General features: G+C 43.4%; 2 protein-coding genes across 11 annotated transcripts in view; one reads left to right on the top strand and one right to left on the bottom strand.

Annotated features, from left to right (window-relative positions):
• LOC143774559 (nodal homolog 2-A-like) overlaps window positions 1–2,277 on the bottom strand; it is a 73,073-nt gene extending 70,796 nt beyond the window's left edge. Inside the window, exon 1 of the mRNA XM_077262279.1 lies at window positions 1,958–2,277. The gene's annotated coding sequence lies outside the window, so the exon portion shown is untranslated. The remainder of the gene's footprint in view (window positions 1–1,957) is intronic.
• The window catches only part of TACC1 (transforming acidic coiled-coil containing protein 1), a 110,155-nt gene that overhangs the window by 43,951 nt on the left and 46,870 nt on the right, over window positions 1–19,334 (top strand). For 2 of the 10 annotated variants that reach the window (XM_077262276.1, XM_077262269.1), the window contains exons 1-2: window positions 2,465–2,837; window positions 12,586–12,662. In XM_077262276.1, coding sequence (XP_077118391.1) covers window positions 2,722–2,837; window positions 12,586–12,662 — 193 coding nt within the window. In that variant the 5' untranslated portion in view covers window positions 2,465–2,721. Of the gene's footprint in view, window positions 1–2,463; window positions 2,838–12,585; window positions 12,663–19,334 lie in introns of those variants that run through there. The other 8 variants (XM_077262272.1, XM_077262275.1, XM_077262277.1 and 5 more) reach the window with 5 other exon arrangements.

Here is a 19,334-nt window from a genome sequence, read left to right as displayed (position 1 = left end):
CTATAATGGAATGGGTACAAAAACGCTGCAGATCCGCACAAATAAATGACATGCTCCTTCTTTTAATCCGCAGCATTTTCCGTGCGGAATTTTCCGCACCATTAGCACAGCAATTTTTTTTTCCCATTGATTTACATTGTACTGTAAATCACTTGCGGATCTGCAGCATTTCTGCATGGAAAAAAATGCAGTAAATCCGCAACGTGTGCACATAGCCTTAGGTTTCATTTTCATCAGTGTCAGTCTAGGGCTCCATGGACTCCCCGGAGTAGATTGGTGGTGTCGGGCTGCCGCCGGTGAGGCGGTTTTGCTTTCACCTGATTGACTTGAACAGGGAAAGGGTTAGCGTATCTCGCACTCAGTGCTCAGGAGAAGGTGGATTGGGCATGTGTCCGTAGTCTGCACATTTTACTTCTAAGGCTACTTTCACACTAGCGTCATGCACTGCGACGTTGCAGAGCACCGACGCTAGCTGTGGAAGCGCCGCACAACGGGGGCAGCGGATGCTGTTTTTCAGCGCATCCGCTGCCCCATTGTGAGGAGCAGGTAGGCGGGTGCGGAGTTTCGGCCGTGCATGCGCGGTCGGAAATGCTGCAGACGACGCACCAAAAAATGTTACATGTAAAGTTTTTTGGTGGCGATGGTCTGACGCAACACAAGACGGTTGCGACGTGTGTCAATGCGTCGCACTGCGTCGCTAATGCTAGTCTATGGAGAAAAAACGCATCCTGCAAGCACTTTTGCAGGATGCGTTTTTTCTGCAAAACGACGCGTAGCAACGTGCAGTGCACGACGCTAGTCTGAAAGAGGCCTAACCCTGCTCATGTTAGGGCCGGTAGACCTGTATGTCGGGGAGAGAGCTAACCATGGAGGCTAGTGTTGCAGGAACATCAGAACTTCAGTGGCTAAACAGAGCCCCAGGGCCTGCTGAGGAGGTTGAGCAGGTACCTGGATGAAGCTGTGGTAAATGGTCTGTCTTTTTCATGTTCCCCTCTGGAGATGACCTGAGTGATGGCAGTCGGGTCTGGAGTGGGAATTTGTGATGTGGATTACACTACATAGACCTGCAACAGTTAAAGAGCTATGAATTGGCCCCAATGTCACCTCTACAGGGGGTTACTTTCTCCTGACCCTTTGGGGTCCATTATTGTGTCAAACCTAGGGACCCCTGGACAATCTCCCGGTAATATGGGGCGCCAAGATGATGAGTGATGGATGTGATGGTGGATTTGGACCCACACCATAGACTTCCATCTGCTTTAGGCTTTATTCACACATCAGTATTTTTGATCAGGATTAGTGATGAGTGACCGTGCTGGAATAAGGTGATATCTGACCATGCTCGTGTGCTAACCGAGTGTCTTCGGCGTGCTTGAATATTATGGTCGACTCTCCGCGGCTGCATGTCTCACGGCTGTTCGTCAGCCGCAACACATGCAGGGATTATCTAATAAACAGGCAATCTCTACATGTGTTGTGTCTGTCGAGCAGCCGCGAAGACACGACCATATTATTGGAGCACGCTGAAGACACTCGGTTAGGATCCGAGCACATTCGCTCATCACTAATCAGGATCTAAGTGGTAACGTCCCTCCTTGTGGCAAGGAGGCTTATAAGCCATGCAATGCTCCTCTAAGATTTTAAGAAAAGGCAATTGACATTTATTTTTTATCAGTATTTCTAATCCAAAGCCAGGAGAGTCACCAAATACACAGAACAGGTGTCAATCTTTGAATGATAGTTTTTCTCTATATGTTCTACTCCTGGTTTTGTCATACAAGCGCGGATGCAGAATACTGACGTGTGAATAGGCCCTTACTATGGAACTTTTCCACCCTTCACTCCACGGCCCGGGGCTCTTCACATTCCCAGGATTCTCCACACTATTTCCTATTGTGTTGCAAATGGTAAAGAAAGGAAATAACAAAGGGTAAAACAAAAAAAGCACACAATGTACTTGCAAAGGGAGCCACAGCTGGGCGCACTTCCCCTGCCCAGGAGCTGTGTGGGCAGGAAGCTGTGTCTGAACAGCTGCACAGTACACTTTACTTAGCAGGTTTCCCATCACTTTTTTTTTTTCTGTTCTAATTCCCCTACAATTTGGGACTAAACCATTCAACTCTGGAAGAAAAGGGTGAATGTAAAAAAAAAAAAAAAAAAAGAGCTGAATGTCTCTAATCTACTATTTTGGTCCAATGGCCGTAGATCCCCCCCCCTGTTTAATAGTACAAACCGCAGAAGGGGTTGGATGTGGTGCAGCAATTCAGATTTTTTTTGATAGGGGCATGAAAGGGTTAAGATTTGTGTTTTGTAAGCAAAGTGATTGATACAATGTAGCAGTTTGTTGCAGGAATGGAACCTGTTGAGTGGTTACATGAGTAATATTAAGGCTAGAATGCCAGCGATAAAGGGCCAAAGTGGCCAATGCATTTATATATGTAGTGCAGGTTGGGGTTTGCAGAGCTGTGTGGGCTTTGATCCTCCCTGCTCTGTGCAGTAGTACAGTCTGCTAGGGGGAGGGATAGCAGAGACATGCCAGACAGCTGATTCCCAGCTACACAGGCAGAACAGGGGAGAGGCATCCTCCTTGCAACATCAGAGAGGCTCAGGTTCCCACAGGACCCAGGGAAAGGCAGCATTTGGGATATCTAGCATGCACCTCCAGTACTGAACAGGGGCGCATTGCTCTTGGGGGGGTAATATCTGGAGATAAGTCGCAGGATGGCGTTCAGTCCTTGGCAGATGCTGTCACCAGTCCAGTGGGCAAAATGGACATGGTCAGCAGTGAGGGGTTCTGGAGAGGAGACCGCCGAGGATGAGGAGGAACATGATTCTGGGTGAGTCGTAAGAAATCCTCAACATTTTATGTAGCAATAGATGGTAATGATAAAGCTTCAGTTTTACATAGGACTGCTGTCGTAGATAAGTGACAGATGCAGCTCTGTCGGTCTAATATCTGGGCATGGTATATTGTATAAAGGATATAATCGCCTATTACTGTGCATGAATGGGTTAATTCCAGTTGTCCTATATAATCTGTTTTCTGTATGTCCTAAAAAAAATCCCATGGATTCTACTAGGTCATTTAATCTCTACAAAAACCTGCCTGCGTGTCCATTTTTTTTTTCCATACTGAAATGAGATGAGATGTTGCTGCTGATGGAAATTTCAGGGGGGATTAGTGCCCCCCAGATAGTCGCTGCTTACAGTCCCCACGGACCACGTCTGATTCTGGGTGGTTGCCATATTGTAAATGATCGTTTTCAATGGGGTTGATGAGATGGGAAATTTTTAGATCGATGGGGGTCCCGGTGGTCAGACCCCTGAAAGTCATCACTTATCCTAATGATAATTTGCAAAGTTGAGACAACCCCTTTTCTAAATGGGGAGGTCCTATTGGAGCTTATGGATGGGACCTAATGAAGTACACCAGAGCAGAATGCCCCTGCAAAGAAATGGCTCCTGCAATGGCGGACTTGGTCAGTCCATGTGTTTTGCTTGATGGCCCATTCATTTGAGTTGGCGCCATGTAATACTACGCAGCCCACCTAGCTCTCCATAAGAAGGGGCTTAGAGACATGCGTAGCAGCTGTTTGTTTTTTTTCCCAGAAATGTCCCCCTACCTGTCCATTGCTTATGACTGGTATTTCATCCCCTCTTCACTGAAGTGACTGGGGCTGAGCTGCAATACCACACACAGCCTCTGAACAGGTGTGGCGCTGTTTTTGAAGTAAGGAAGGTTTACACATCCAACTGGTAGCTGTGCTAAAATGCAGAATATTGCTATGATATATGGCACCGTTGGGTCTTTTGGTTAAAAAGTGGTGCCATGTATCTACTGCAGGTTTCAGGATTTAAGGTTCTTGTATACTTAGATATAATCTCATAAAAGACTATTGAGACTTCTCATCTTATTAGTGACTATATACAAGGAGATACAGACCATGAAGCTGTTACAGGGGCACCTGGAGAGAAAAATTAAACACCAGACCCCTCTCTTCTGGGGAGCAATACCTGGCACCACCATTGCCAACCCGCTTTTGGTCCTATCTATGAGACTCTGTCTTCTATGTACAGTATTGGATATATATATATATTTCCCGGCATGAGGTCACACTTATTATTCTCCGCATGTCACCATCGCTCCTGCGCGCAGAGTGAATTTGCAGCTCTTACAGAAAGGCTGAAGAAATAGGAAGGAAATGTCACAAACCGCTAACGGCTCCATTGTAAAACCTTAAAGCTGTAGATGCACCCAGGTCCCGGAGCCTAGGGGAGCCCAAAAAAGTGCCTCTGCCCCATATGAAAAGAGACCTTATAGATGGAATTCAGTTGGAGATTTTGCATTGGGGCCCACAAGCTCCATGTTACTGGCTGTAGAACGGCACCATCGTGGTGAGAGCCATGGAAGGGAATGTGCTCCATACAAGATTTCCCCGACTTATGAATACGTAGGACAGTGGGGGCGAATTTGGTGGCTTTCTCTGTAAATGGTGATATTATTACTCCATTTCATAGAGTTTTAAAACATATTTAAGGAGATTGCAGCCAGCCACATTTTAGAGAAAATATACTTTGAAGATCTGTCCAGGGATCATAGCCGGTGACCTGATTATTCCGGCGCCACCCCGGACGGTTCTTCCAAGTTCTTCAGCTGCTGATTGACCGGTTTGTCCCTCGGTGTACACAGGGAGGAACTTGTCAATCGGCAGTCGCGGCGCTAGGAAGAACCATCCAGGTGTGGCACTGGACTAAGTCAGGTCCCCAGCTGGATCTTCAAAGTATATTTCCTCTGAAACGTTGGAGTATTTCAGAAAAGAAAAAATCTGGCTGCAAACATGTGCCGTGCTTCCTACGGTTTGGACAGCATCAATCGCCCAACAAGTTCCCTTTAAAATAGATTTTCCACTTCTTTTGCAAGTCAAAACAAGGGGAAACTTCCAGGATTGTTGCCTCTTCAAAATTCTTGGAAAGCAGGATCCAATTGGATGAAGCCAAATCCTCCAGGATGTTCACGGGGTATGGACATGACATGGAAAGGAGAAGTAGTGGATTCACAGAAGAGGGCCTCTAGCTCCTCCTAATGCACAATCCCACCTGTTTTGGAGGTGTAAGTGCCCCTCTTACCTCTTGGCCCCTGTTTCGGTTGCACAGGTTGCACCAATGGTATGTCCGTCCCTGGAAAGGAATGCTAACGTTGTAAAGGACTTCAATCTACTCGGATCAATCATCGCTCAAGATGCATCGACGATACTGGAAGTCAATAGGAAAAAAAGCTATGGGCAAATCAACAATGAAGTCAATGGACAAGGTCGAGGAACATTTCACTGGCGACGAAGACGCGGCTTGTACATAGTTTGATCTTTTCTTTGGTAAAACACGGATGAGAAACCTGGACAATAAAGAAACAAGACGGATGAAGAATCGACGCCTTCGAAATGTGGCGCTGGAGAAGGATGATATCAATACCATGGATGGCCAGAGGAACAAAAAAAATCTAGTCAGACATGTCAGTCGAAGAAAGGATCACCAAGCTACAACTTGCCTACTTTGGACGCCTCATACGAAAAGAAAAGGTCATCATGGTCGGAAGAATAGAAGGAACAAGGTGAAGAGGAAGACCAGCACCCGATGACTTGATACTATCAAGATAACGGTGGAGAAGACCCTGGTGGACCTATGTAGGCTTACAACAAGATCGACCTCCAGACAGATAATTCATCCATCATGTCACCATGGCTTGAGATCGAGCCAAAGTCTGTTAAATAATCATTACGGTGAAAATTTTGGGCACCGAGCTTTGCCCGCCATTATCTTTATTTAGCTCCAGGGCACCAAATGGCTGTCACGTGTGGCCTAATGCAGCACCCACAAAAATTTTAGGGCTATATTGTACAGTACATGATTGGTCAACAAAGTACAGCTCTCATCTATGAATTATCCATGTTCCAAACCAAGAAGGAAAATGATTGGGCATATTGAATATCAGCATGCCCAGTTACTTTGTTCTCAGGGAAGATTGGCTGTGACCAGAGAGAGTTTACGTTGGTCACATACATTAGGTAGTTGTTGGCTGAATTATGCTCCCACACACAGGAGTGCTCTTGTGTTCTCTATGATAGAGCCGATGCCGGAATCGTCTGGAGGTCCGCCTACCCAATAGATTGCTAGATTGCTGACTGATCCTGCAGAAGTCGGCAATTTCAGCAAACTTTTACCTAATGTGTATGGGACCTTTTTTTTTTTTTTTTTTTAATCCCCTTTCCCCATTGAAAACATATGGTCACTGGGCTCGTTCTGCATGTGTTTCGGGGCTGGAGAGATGGCAAGTGTTCATGTACAGCCAGCCGGTGACTTCTGTGGTGGTCTCTAGCAGGAAACCATTTGCTTATCAGTTTGCCTTCACATGTCTGATTTCCGGACTGACTGAGGGTCTCCTGCGTGCCGTACGTATATATGAGACTGAGATGAGTTGGGGTCAGGAAATCGTCCATGTGAATGCCGCCTTACAAATACATAACACCTTGGCTCCTGAGATGGTGGCATTAGGACGAGGTCCATTTTTGATCATTGACTCAGAAAGCAACTTCCCGTTCAGTTGCAGCCGGGTAGACATATGCACAGAGAGCTTGCTTCTACCGTCATTTTTGTGGTCCACGTTCCCTCCATTGTTTTTTTTGGCAAAATAAGTATAAAAGGAAAAACAACCACAAATATGTGTACAGGAGAGAGAGAGCTCCTGACCGCTCGCTGACACGGAGCAGGAACTGCACCCTCTCTGGCGGCTTACATCTGTGGCTGCACACATGGGCAGCACAAGGCCGCCGGCCATCACTGGCATCAGTTCTGTATTGGCTTAGTGAGAAAAAAGAATCATCAGGTTATAATAAATAGTTCTGCAACTTTGTGTCTCAATTCCTCAGTCTGCTCGCTGTCAGTGAATAGAAACACTCTTGCTGACATCCAGAGGTCAAGACTTGTTTAAGCCTAAGAGTATGTGCACACGGAGTGTTTTCTAGGAGTTTTTTGGCAGAAGATTTGAAGAGTTTCTGCTCCAAAAACTTGTGTGCACATACTCCAGTACTAGTACATTGCAGGCTGCCTGCTACAGTGATGTCCAGTCTTCAGCAGGGGTGGGCAATTAATTTTCCCGAGTCGCCACATGAGCGACCACAACTGCCGTGAAGGCCGAACCAATAGGCTGAAATTAATTCTGTTCAATACAATTGTAAAATAAATTATAATTTATATCATTTAGTATAGAGTAGAAGTACGTATGCTGACACCCACCCTTTATACCGTATGAACCCCGACATAGCTGCCCTATATACAATACGAATCACCACGGCCCCTCTTTATACAGTATGTGCGCTCTCTCTCTCTCTCTCTCTCTGTCCCTCTCTCCCTCTCTCTATATAATTGTCTAAGGGTTTTTCTGTCTGTCCTGGAAATCCCGCGTCTCTGGTCGGGGCCGCCAGGCCTCGACCAATCAGCGACGGGCACAGCATGGCGACGATGATGTCATAAAGGTTGCCTCGACCAATCAGCGACGGGCACAGTCTGCCGCGAATTCTGGAATCATCATTGTCCATATACAACGGGGACATGCATATTCTAGAATACCCGATGCATTAGAATCGGGCCACAATCTAGTATATGTGTGTGTGTGTATATATGTATGTATATGTATGTATGTATGTATGTATGTATGTATGTATGTATGTGTGTGTGTGTATATATATATATATATATATATATATATATATATATATATATATATATATATATATATATATATATATATATATATATATATATATATATATATATATATATATATATACACACACACACACTCACTGGCCACTTTATTAGGTACACCTGTCCAACTTCTTGTTAACACTTAATTTCTAATCAGCCAATCACATGGCGGCAACTCAGTGCATTTAGGCATGTAGACATGGTCGAGACAATCTCCTGCAGTTCAAACCGAGCATCAGTATGGGGAAGAAAGGTGATTTGAGTGCCTTTGAACGTGGCATGGTTGTTGGTGCCAGAAGGGCTGGTCTGAGTATTTCAGAAACTGCTGATCTACTGGGATTTTCACGCACAACCATCTCTAGGGTTTACAGAGAATGGTCCGAAAAAGAAAAAAAATCCAGTGAGCGGCAGTTCTGTGGGCGGAAATGCCTTGTTGATGCCAGAGGTCAGAGGAGAATGGGCAGACTGGTTCGAGCTGATAGAAAGGCAACAGTGACTCAAATCGCCACCCGTTACAACCAAGGTAGGCCTAAGAGCATCTCTGAACGCACAGTGCGTCGAACTTTGAGGCAGATGGGCTACAGCAGCAGAAGACCACACCGGGTACCACTCCTTTCAGCTAAGAACAGGAAACTGAGGCTACAATTTGTACAAGCTCATCGAAATTGGACAGTAGAAGATTGGAAAAACGTTGCTTGGTCTGATGAGTCTCGATTTCTGCTGCGACATTCGGATGGTAGGGTCAGAATTTGGCGTAAACAACATGAAAGCATGGATCCATCCTGCCTTGTATGGAGCATCTTTGGGATGTGCAGCCGACAAATCTGCGGCAACTGTGTGATGCCATCATGTCAATATGGACCAAAATCTCTGAGGAATGCTTCCAGCACCTTGTTGAATCTATGCCACGAAGAATTGAGGCAGTTCTGAAGGCAAAAGGGGGTCCAACCCGTTACTAGCATGGTGTACCTAATAAAGTGGCCGGTGAGTATATATATATATATAATATTTGAGCCCACAAGCATCCCTGCCTATATTCAGCATGAGCCCCCACACAACCCCCTATATATAGTATGAGCCTGACCACCTATAGCTTCCTTATATGCAGTATGAGACCCCCACACAACCCCCTATATACAGTATGAGCCCCTACATAGCACCCTATATACAGTATGAGCGCTCATATTATACAAACACCCAAAATACGGTATTATCCCTTATATACAGTATCAGATTCCACATAGCCCCCTATATTCCTCCCTCCTTATGTACCCGTGTGCCTTGTTTTTGCTCATGTTTAATGTTTGTCTATATTTGCCCCGTACTTCACATGTAAAGCGCAATGGAATAAATGGCGCTATAAAAATGAATAATAATAATAATAATAAATATATACAGTGAGACCCTATAAGATTCCACACAGTACCACTATATACAGTTTTAACCCCTATATACAGTATGAGCCCCTATGAGATTCCAATCACCCTATTTACAGTATGAGCCCTCAAACATAAAAAAGCAACACCAACACATACTCGCATCACTCCTGTTCCCCCCCCCCCCCTCCCCCGGCGCTCTCCTCCACTCTTTGCTGTGAGCACTGACGCTCCGCACAGCAGGCGCGTTGTAGTGGCGTCATCACTTCTGCTGTCTCATTCGCACATACTGAAAAGTGGAAGAAGGAGCTGGCGGCCCCCTCCCCCACCATTATATTCACCACTACTTGTGTCTTGAGGATGCAGATAGCGGTGACTTCGGGATGTCGACAGCTGGGTACTCTGAGCCACTATTTCCAGCTCTTCACCTTTGGTTGTGGCCCCCGGACCTCACATTTCTTATCTAGAACACTCTCTATAAGTTAACAGCAGCAATGTGACCAGGGTAGGACAAGTTTGCAGCCTTTGGATTAATAGAAATATATGTGTGCATGTGTAAAAATATATCTATAATTTTTTTTTTTTTATGTTTCCATACACTGACAGCAAGCGTATAATTTTTAAAATAGTGAGAAATTGAAGAAGGCTTAGTAACAAGTTCATAGATTTTATTTTTTTTTGTTATCACGGTAATGGAGATTGGTGACACTTGTGCTTCGCTGTTAGTCCCCTGGGGCGAGCGGGGTCACCGGTTGTGTAGTCACCTGCTGACAACTGTGCGAGGTCAGGTCAAACAACAGCTGCAATATAGGAGTCGGCATCAGCCGTGGGTATCGATGTAACACACGAAATCTCGAGGCGTCCTCAGTGATGTGTATCACAATGTACAGACGTTGTTTTCTGCGCACGTCCTCGTCACGGTGTACGGGGTTATGACTGACTGTGCCCTACTGCTAGAACCATATGGTTATCATGTAACTGTTGGCTGTGCTCTGAGGACCGAGGGAGGAAAAGGGAAATAAACTTCTCTGCCATTATTTCTTGCCTGGATTGTTTTCTGTGCTGACCAGACTAACAGGAGAGCCTGCAGGGGTCAAAAACTGATGGGTTTATTTTTTTTTTTCTCCAATTACATTTTTTTTTCACTGTAACCTTATCTCCGTCCTTCCTAATTTTTCTTGGAAAATATGGTAATGGTGCAAAGGGATATTTCAATTGTAGAAAGTGAAGGCATATTCTTAGGATATGATGTATGCGCCAAGGTTTAGCATGGAAAATCTCGTATATAGGCTTCTCACTAACTTAGAATATCATCAAAAAGTTAAATTATTTCAGTTCTTTAAAACAAAAAGTGAAACTCATGTTATATAGAGTCATTACAAAGAGAGTGATCTAATTGAAGTGTTTATTTCTGTTAATGTTGATGATTATGGCTTGTAGCCAATGAAAACCCAAAAGTCACTATCTCAGTAAATTAGAATAATTAACAAAAAAACACCTGCGAAGGCTTCCTAAGCATTTTAAAAGGTCCCTTAGTTTCTTTCAGTAGGCTCCACAATCATGAGAAAAACTGCTGACTTGACGGAGGTCCAGAAGGCAGTCACTGACACACTCCACAAGGAGGGGAAGCCACAAAAGGTCATTGCTAAAGAAGCCATCTGTTCACTGACTGCTGTATCCAAGCATATAAATAAAAAGTTGAGTGGAAGGAAAAAAGTGTGGTAGAAAAAGGTGCACAAGCAACCGGGATAACCACAGCCTTGAAAGGATTAAGAAAAGGCCATTCAAAAATTTTGGGGGGATTCACAAGGAGTGGACTGCTGCTGGAGTCATTGCTTCTAGAGCCACCACAGACAGAGGTATCCAGGACATGGGCTACAAGTGTCACATTCCTTGTGTCAGGCCACTCATGACCAATAGACAACACTAGATGCGTCTTACCTGGGCCAAGGAGAAAAAGAACTGGACTGTTGTCAGTGGTCCAAGGTGTTGTTTTCAGATTAAAGTACATTTTGCATTTCATTTGGAAATCAAGGTCCCAGAGTCTGGAGGAAGAGTGGAGAGGCCACAATCCAAGCTGCTGGAGGTCTAGTGTGAAGTTTCCACAATCAGTGATGGTTTGGGGAGCCATGTCATCTGCTGGTGTAGGTCCACTGTGTTTTATCAAGACCAAAGTCAGCGCAGCCGTCTACCAGGAAATATTAGAGCACTTCATGCTTCCCTCTGCCGACAAGCTTTTTGGAGATGGGAATGTCATTCTCCAGCAGGACTTGTCACCTGTCCACATGGCCAAAAGTACCAATACCTGGTTTACAAACAACAGTATCACTGTGCTTGATTGGCCACCAAACTCGTCTGATCTTAACCCCACAGAGAATCTATGGAGTATTGTCAAGAGGAAGGTAAGACACCAGACCCAACAATGCAGATGAGCTGAAGGCTGCTATCAAAGCAACCTGGGCTTCCATAACCCCTCAGCAGTGCCACGGGCTGATCACCTCCATGCCACGCCGCATTGATGCAGTAATTGATGCAAAAGGAGCCCCGACCAAGTATTGAGTGCAGTTACTGAACATACATTTCAGTAGGCCAATATTTCGGATTTTAAAATCATTTTTCAAGCTGGTGTTATAAAGTATTCTAATTTAGTGAGATAATGACTTTTTGGTATTCATTGGCTTCAAGCCATAATCATCAACATTAACAGAAATAAACACTTGAAATAGATCACTCTGTGTGTAATGACTCTATATAATGAGATTCACTTTTTGTAATGAACTGAAATAAATTTTATTTTTTTATGATATTCTAATTTTGGGAATAGCACATTTGTGTGTGTATATCTATTTTTTTTTATATAAATATATACTTATACTTTAATATATAATATTTAATTTATACATATAATAATTAAATAATTCCATATATTCACTGGACACCCAACTTTTAGAAAAGCTTGAAGTTGTTCTTCTGTTTCGAGATGAAAGACATTTCTGGCATATTCATTGTAAATGTCTGATAGAAGTCCGTCCCATCTCCAGGACTATGGTCCCTCGTTCCCCGCCCCATTCTAGATGGCATCTGGCCACCGGTGCGTGGCGAGGAGGTAGCATAAATAGTCTCAGCTGGAACTCCCCATAGCTATGAATGGAGTGAACTGGCGCACATGTCCACTGATTGGTTGTAGGATGCCAACGTCAATGGGAAAATGGAGGATCTGTAGTCTGGGGATAAATGCTGGTCCCAGAGGTGGGACATATCCTGCCATAAAGATCTGTCATGAGACCACCTCTTTCAGGACCTCTATTTGTGATTTTAGTTTTCTCCTGGCTGTGAATTCTTAGCTGCTTTCAGAGAAGGATCTCAGATGCCCGATTAGACAAAAGGATGTTTATCTCTTAATAATAATGGCAGGAATCTAACAGAACTGGTTTACTGTCTTCCGCAGCTCCGACTCGGAGGGAAGCTTTGACACGCCTGAGGCCGATACTCCCGTCCCTTCACCCGTCAAGGAGCAAACTCAAGGTAACCGGACGTGCGGATGTCCTTGTGCTGCACCGCCTCCATGTGCAAGTCCTCTGACCGTCCACTGTGGCTGGTGTCCCTACACGTGGTGCCCATAATGTCCCCAGTGTGGGTATTTGTATGTTCAGATGAGCAGACGTGACCCACTCTGGTTGTGCTACAGGATTCGGTTAAAGTGGCCGTACACATCACACCTAAGTCGGCTGAACCATCAATTTCAGTGGGACCAGTCACCCATGTGAACAAGATGTTCTGCCCAAATTCCTTTTAGTAGATGTCAGGGGACAAAAAAAAATAAATCGTACATGTTGAATTTCAATATGCCTAATCCTCTGCCAGACACCGTTGATGGTGATTCATGTGTATAGAGGGGTAAGGAAGAGTAGCTGTCATCCAAACTGTCTCTCAGCTGACAGATATGGAAAATGTACAGCCAAAAACTAGGCACCAACATTTGAGGTGTCAGATACTACAATTCCACCATTACTGAAGGCTCTAATAGTTGTTTTTTTATCAATTCCTCACCAATTGAAAGATCTCTAAATCTTGCCAGTGAATAGGATCAGTCTTGTTTAAATCTTTTATGTTAAAACTTATTCCCATCTTCAAGATCTTATCCCAGCATATAGTAAGTGTAATAATATTTTTTTTATATTAAGAGATGCCTTAAATTAGAAATGTAGTATAGTTCTTCTGATTCTCTGTCGCTTACCCCATGTGCAGGGCATTGCAGTAGCTTAGGTATCCATGGTTACGACCACTCATATAGTGACAGTTAGTTTTTAGTGGATACCTAATCTACTTCAATGCCCTGCACATGGGGTATGTGACATAGAGAATCAGAAGAACTATACTACATTTCTAATTGGAGGTAATTGCTAATATTAATATTACACCTACTACATATTGGGATATTATGTTGGAGATGGGAATACCCCTTATAAGGTTCAGGCTGGAGTTACAGTGTGCGGCCAAAGATCGCCTTATGCTGCTGCTACATCCCCGCCTAATGGAGGTGAATGGGGTCACACTGTGACCCGCAATGTACCACAACAAGCAAGATGTGAAATAATCCAAATGGTTCTGAATTTTTTTGCAACTTGCTTGTTACAGCCGTGGCACCTTGCGGGTCACAGATCGACCCTATTCACCTGCATTATGCAGAATAAAGCGATCTTTGGATCTGCCTTAAAGGGGTATTCCAATAACCGGACGTTATCACCTATCCATAGTTGATATCATCTATCCATAGATCGGTAGGGGTCCGTCCGCTGAGAGCCTCGCTGATCTTCAGAACGAAGGCCCTTATATCCCCCCATATGAATGGAGCACTGTAGCCATCATCTGCCTGTGATTTCACATTTCCATGTTCTGTTCCCGTATCGTGTGACTGATCAGCTCCTCTCCAGAATATAAAAGCTTCCTGACAGCTTGTTTTCCCCGGTTTGTGATTCAGATACACAGTATGTGGGCGAGTGACTCATAGGATCCGAGGAATCTAAATATATTCCACGTTCTGCAGCATGAATCACCCCAACACTCATGTATATATATATATACATACATACATACATACATACATACATACATACATACATACATACATACATACATACAGGGAAATAAGTATTCGATCCCTTGCTGATTTTGTAAGTTTACGCACTGACAAAGACATGAACAGTCTATAATTGTAAGGGTAGGTTAATGTTAACATTGAGAGATAGAATATAAAAAATAACATCCAGAAAATCCCATTGTATAAATTATATAAATGTATTTGCATTTTGCAGTAAGAAATAAGTATTTGATCCTTCTGGCAAACAAGATTTAATACTTGGTGGCAAAACCCTTGTTGGCAAGCACAGCAGTCAGACATTTTTTGTAGTTGATGATGAGGTTTGCGCACATGTCAGGAGGAATATATACGGTATATATATATACACTACTATGTCTTAGTTCATTCTTCTCGTACTCCTCCATCGTGTTGGGTTCCTGTGCGGTTCCGGCTGGGAGTTGTGTTCCTTTATGACGTAGGCCTATTTCTGTCCTGTTTACATTTTGCGTTGAATATTCGGTGTGTCCTCAGACCACATACCAGCCAGCACTGGAAATGTCAGGAACATTGTCTACTAGAAGGATTCTTGGCATTTTTTCTATGGCTGCTTCAACAAGGCATCTGACTTTTTAACCCTTCATTGGTCAGATTCCTTGTTTAAGCAGCCATAGGGGGGGGGGGGGGAAAGCAAATTCCTGTCATGAAGAATGTTCAGTTGATGGGTAATATATCTGTGATAAGACTGGATGTCCTTTCCTGTGTGATCTTGTGCAGATCATCTATATGTTCTTAGTGCCCATAGTTTCCATTTTCTAAAATGCTCTCAAAAAAGAATAATGGCCTCTTACTACTCTGTGATCAATCGAGGCTAGTGCAACATCTAACGCCATCAGATTAAATATATATGAACTGAATAAAAGTCCCTGTATTAGTTGATATTAATTAACCCCTTCACCCCTGAGTCTGTTTTCACCTTCCTGACCAGGTCATATTTTAACATTCTGACCAGTGTCACTTTTGTGTGATAAGAACTCTGGAACGCGTCAGCATATCCCAGTGATTCTGAGAATGCGTTATTTTTCGTAACACAGTGTATTTCACGTTAGTGGTAAATTTTAGGTTGATATTTTTTTGCATTTATTTGTGAAAATATCATCAGAATTTTAGCAAAAATGTAGCAATTTTAAAATGTTTATGCCCTGAAACCGGAGAGTATCACACAAAATACTTAATAAATAACATTTACCATATGTCTACTTTTACATCTGCATAGAATGGTTAGAAGGGTTAAAAATTGATCAGCAATTATTCAATTTTCCCCAAAAATTAACAAAACCCAACTTTTTAGGGACCACATCACATTTAAAGTGAAAATACCCAAAAGTGACATCACCTCTCAAACTGCTCAAAACCACTGTCAAGACGTTTGTTAATTCTTCAGGTGCTTCACAGGAATTAAAGAAATTGGGAAGGAAAAAAAATGAACATTTTTTACTTTTTCCCACACCCACTTTTCCCATTCCTTCTTCCCTTGAATCACTCTTAACACCCATCTTGCCTTTCAGGGTCTGAGGCTTGGGTCTCTTCCACATACATCCGTGGCAGGGCAGGGGGGCTGTCTCTGGGGCTGAGGCCTCTTTAGGGGGTCAAGGTGCACTCACGGCAGGTTGTCGCTGCCAGGGCCTTCAAGCATGTTGCCAGGCATATGGCTTCTGCCATACTGATACGGCTGCTTCAGTTTTATTGTCTGACTCTGGATATCGAACTTTCTCTGAGGGCTCGGGGAGATCTTCTGAAGGCCTGAATCCTCTCTGCCGTATTTCCTGCTCCATCTCTTGCATCTTCCGCTGCCATTGAGCTCGTCTCCTCAGAGTGCCACAATATAAAACCACTCCATGATAACTTGTTTACGATGCTCTCTGCTCACCAACAATGGTGCCAGCCTGCTGTTCCAAGGGTGTACTTTTCCATGTCTTCTCCCCTTCCTGGCTGGAGCCTGTTTTCTGGTAGTCTCTGCCCTTTCTCCATTGACTTACTGCAACGGGTGTGGTTTATTTTTCTTCTGCCGTGCCCATAGGTGCACCGCTCAGTACAGGCCAGCCTCTTTGGAAAAGCCACCTCCCAGGCTGGATGGATTTTCACTCTCTATCACTTCGTTTACACCCACGAGAGGTGGGTCCATCTTGCCATTTCACGCCACTCACCACCATTTTGCCTTTGGTGTTTATCACCATCTTTGACTTAACATCTACCAAGTTTTCTTGATGCATGGATCGATCCTGCCAACTATACCCAATGTAAAGTTCTGCAGAACGGTAGTCATGAGTGATCTGCTGTCCAGTTACTTACAGACAATTGGTGTCCCAGTGAGCTGTAGGGTGTGGAGTGCATCTCACTAACTTGTAGGCTGCAGGCTTCCATCCTCAGGATCCACCACAAACAAGTGGACATCAAGTTCTTTACAATAGGCAAACGTTTACTAGTGAGTTCAAGTTCATCAGGTGGTGACAGGGCACGGCATTTCACATATCTTCCTTCTTTCTTCGTATCTCTTCAGCCCTGCCACTTGTTCATCCTGGACTACTCCTAAGTATGTTAACTCAATCATCCTTAGAGATTTTCAGTCCCCTCCAGCAGAGCACCTGTGACCGGCCGCCATCCCCCACATAGTTCCATTGTGCCCAATTTTTGTCTTCAGGGGCAGGAACAGCGCAAGACTACACTGCAGGAGAAATGAAGAATTACACAGTTCTCCATAAAATGCAGTGCAATACCATCCTATAAAATGAGCTGTGCACATGTTCCATCTTCTATAACTTCTTTTAACCTCTTCATGTTTCTTAACTCTGAAAAAATAACCTGTTCTTCTGTAGGCGGCTTCCTGTGCTTTATTCTGAGAGCATAGAGTGAAGGCTACCGGCGGCTGTGCCGCCTCAGTAGCACCTGCACAAAGCTGCTTTAGGAAAACTACTATTGGTGTTTTGATGAAGCGGCTTTGCCTGGGAAAACTCAGCTGCTGTGCTGGCATCTAAAAGACACACCCTAATGTATGTATTTATCATGCCTATTTCCGTCCATCAATGCACCACATCAAGCGTCAATCTGCTATATATATATATATATATATATATATGTCATTTGGCGCTTGTTTACTGTCCTGTTTACACAGACCAACATTGTGCGCTGGAATGATTGCTACTACAATCATTCGATCCTATCAGCACATCTCCTGATTTACATGGGGCAATGTGCTGCACTGAACAATATCTATATATTTTTACCTGCATAAGCAATCCAGTCGCTTGATGAAAGAGAGTTTTGCTTGTTTGTCGGGTGGTCACCGGCATGTTTACGCAGGCGTTCCTACAAACTTGTCCACCAATTATCTGATCGTCTAAATGCATAAGATGACTCAAATAGGGTATTTGAAAATGGGTTTTGTAAACAAGACAACTCCTTTTAGTTTGCCAAAAATGTAAGAAATATTCCTAATTATCATATAGGATGTTGATTTTTCTTTTAAAAGGAAATGTCATGTAAAAAAATTCTGTTTGGGGGGGGAAATCGAGTAGAATTGTTTTTGTTCATAACCTCTCCATGGAAAATTATACTTCGCATTACTTTTTTGCTTTGAAGACTGTGGGCGACTTTAGGTCAGGAGACTATTTCATAAAGGAAGCGTGAACAATGTAAGTAGTGTCTTCGAGAAAAGACATTGGGCGGGAGAAGGGGAAATCCTCACAGTCGTTAGTCCCAACCACAATGTTCTACACCACCCATTACTAAGGTTTGTGTACACATCACGTAAAAAATGACACTGCTGGACCCCAACTTTATTTAAAGGGGCTTTCTAGGATACGAAAAACATGGCTGCTTTCTTCGAGAAACTGTCCTACTTCTGTCCACGAGTTCTGCTGGCCCGAACTGTCAATTTTCATGACTGGACCGTCCTCGTGAAAGTTGGAATCTGGGATTCGGTCAAGTGGGAAAATTGGAATATAAGACCACTACTTTGGTTTGCTTGATCACTATCTTCTCAACTATAATTTTTCAGAGGAGATTCAGGAGACCCCATTAAACTTCAGATTGTCGACCAACTCTGATATCAACAGGCTCTTCTGACTTTAATGTGTTTGGGGCCTTTAGTTTTTACAGCTCAGCTGGGGATGGGGATTAGCAGGTATAATGGTAACGTTGTATTTGGGTCTTGGTGCCTAATGGTGACCAAAGGCGTCTCTGCCACATAAGAGGGCATCGGTTGTATAAGTGATGAATGGTAGATGGCCCTGGTACAGATTTTGTATTAGGCTTCAAAAAACATAAGTCTCCGTTTTTACCTCTGCCTTCAGGATTAAAGGTATATAAAGCCATCTTTCAGACTTAATTGCTGTGATTATAGCTTTTACATACAACAATCCCATTTTTTGGCTTAACATGAAAGCAATATATTTGTAATGTAATTACGGACTAATGCTCCCCGGAGTCACGCTCGCACAATGCTTGTGTTGTGTGTTTGGAAGGAGAAGAGTTATTTTAATATATTACAGATATGGGAATAAGATCTTCGTAAGAAGCATGAATTATGATGCAAGTCCCTATTATTATCCCTTTTATGCACTTTTTTTTTCATATGCTTCAAATACGAAGAATTTATATATGTGGGAGAAATGTGCTGATACCTGCAGTTTGAGGAACATCTGGTCAGGATGCTTTTAACTTCTCTCTACCATATGAATTCTGTTTCTCCAGAATATATTAGTTTTGGAAGTGCAACACCAAGAAGGAAAAGTGGTGGAGTCATAGAAATCACAGAATGGATAGTCATGTTAACCGCGTCACACCGCAGTTTTTGAGTTTGTTTTTCGTTCCCCTTCTTCCCAGAGCCATACATTTTTTATTTTTTTTATTTATTTTTATTTTTTCTGTCAATATGGCTATGTTGGGGCTTATTTTTTTGCAGGACGAGTTGTACTTTTGAACGACACCATTGGTTTTACCATGTTGTGTACTTGAAAATGGGAATAAAATTCCAAGTGCGGTGAAATTGCAAAAAAGTGAGATTCCACAACAATTTCTGGGATTTTTTTTTACCATGTTCACCAATTGCTAAAACAGAC

This window comes from Ranitomeya variabilis, chromosome 5, assembly GCF_051348905.1.
Source record: "Ranitomeya variabilis isolate aRanVar5 chromosome 5, aRanVar5.hap1, whole genome shotgun sequence".
NCBI lineage: Eukaryota > Metazoa > Chordata > Amphibia > Anura > Dendrobatidae > Ranitomeya > Ranitomeya variabilis.
This window is presented reverse-complemented; position numbering and strand designations above follow the sequence as displayed.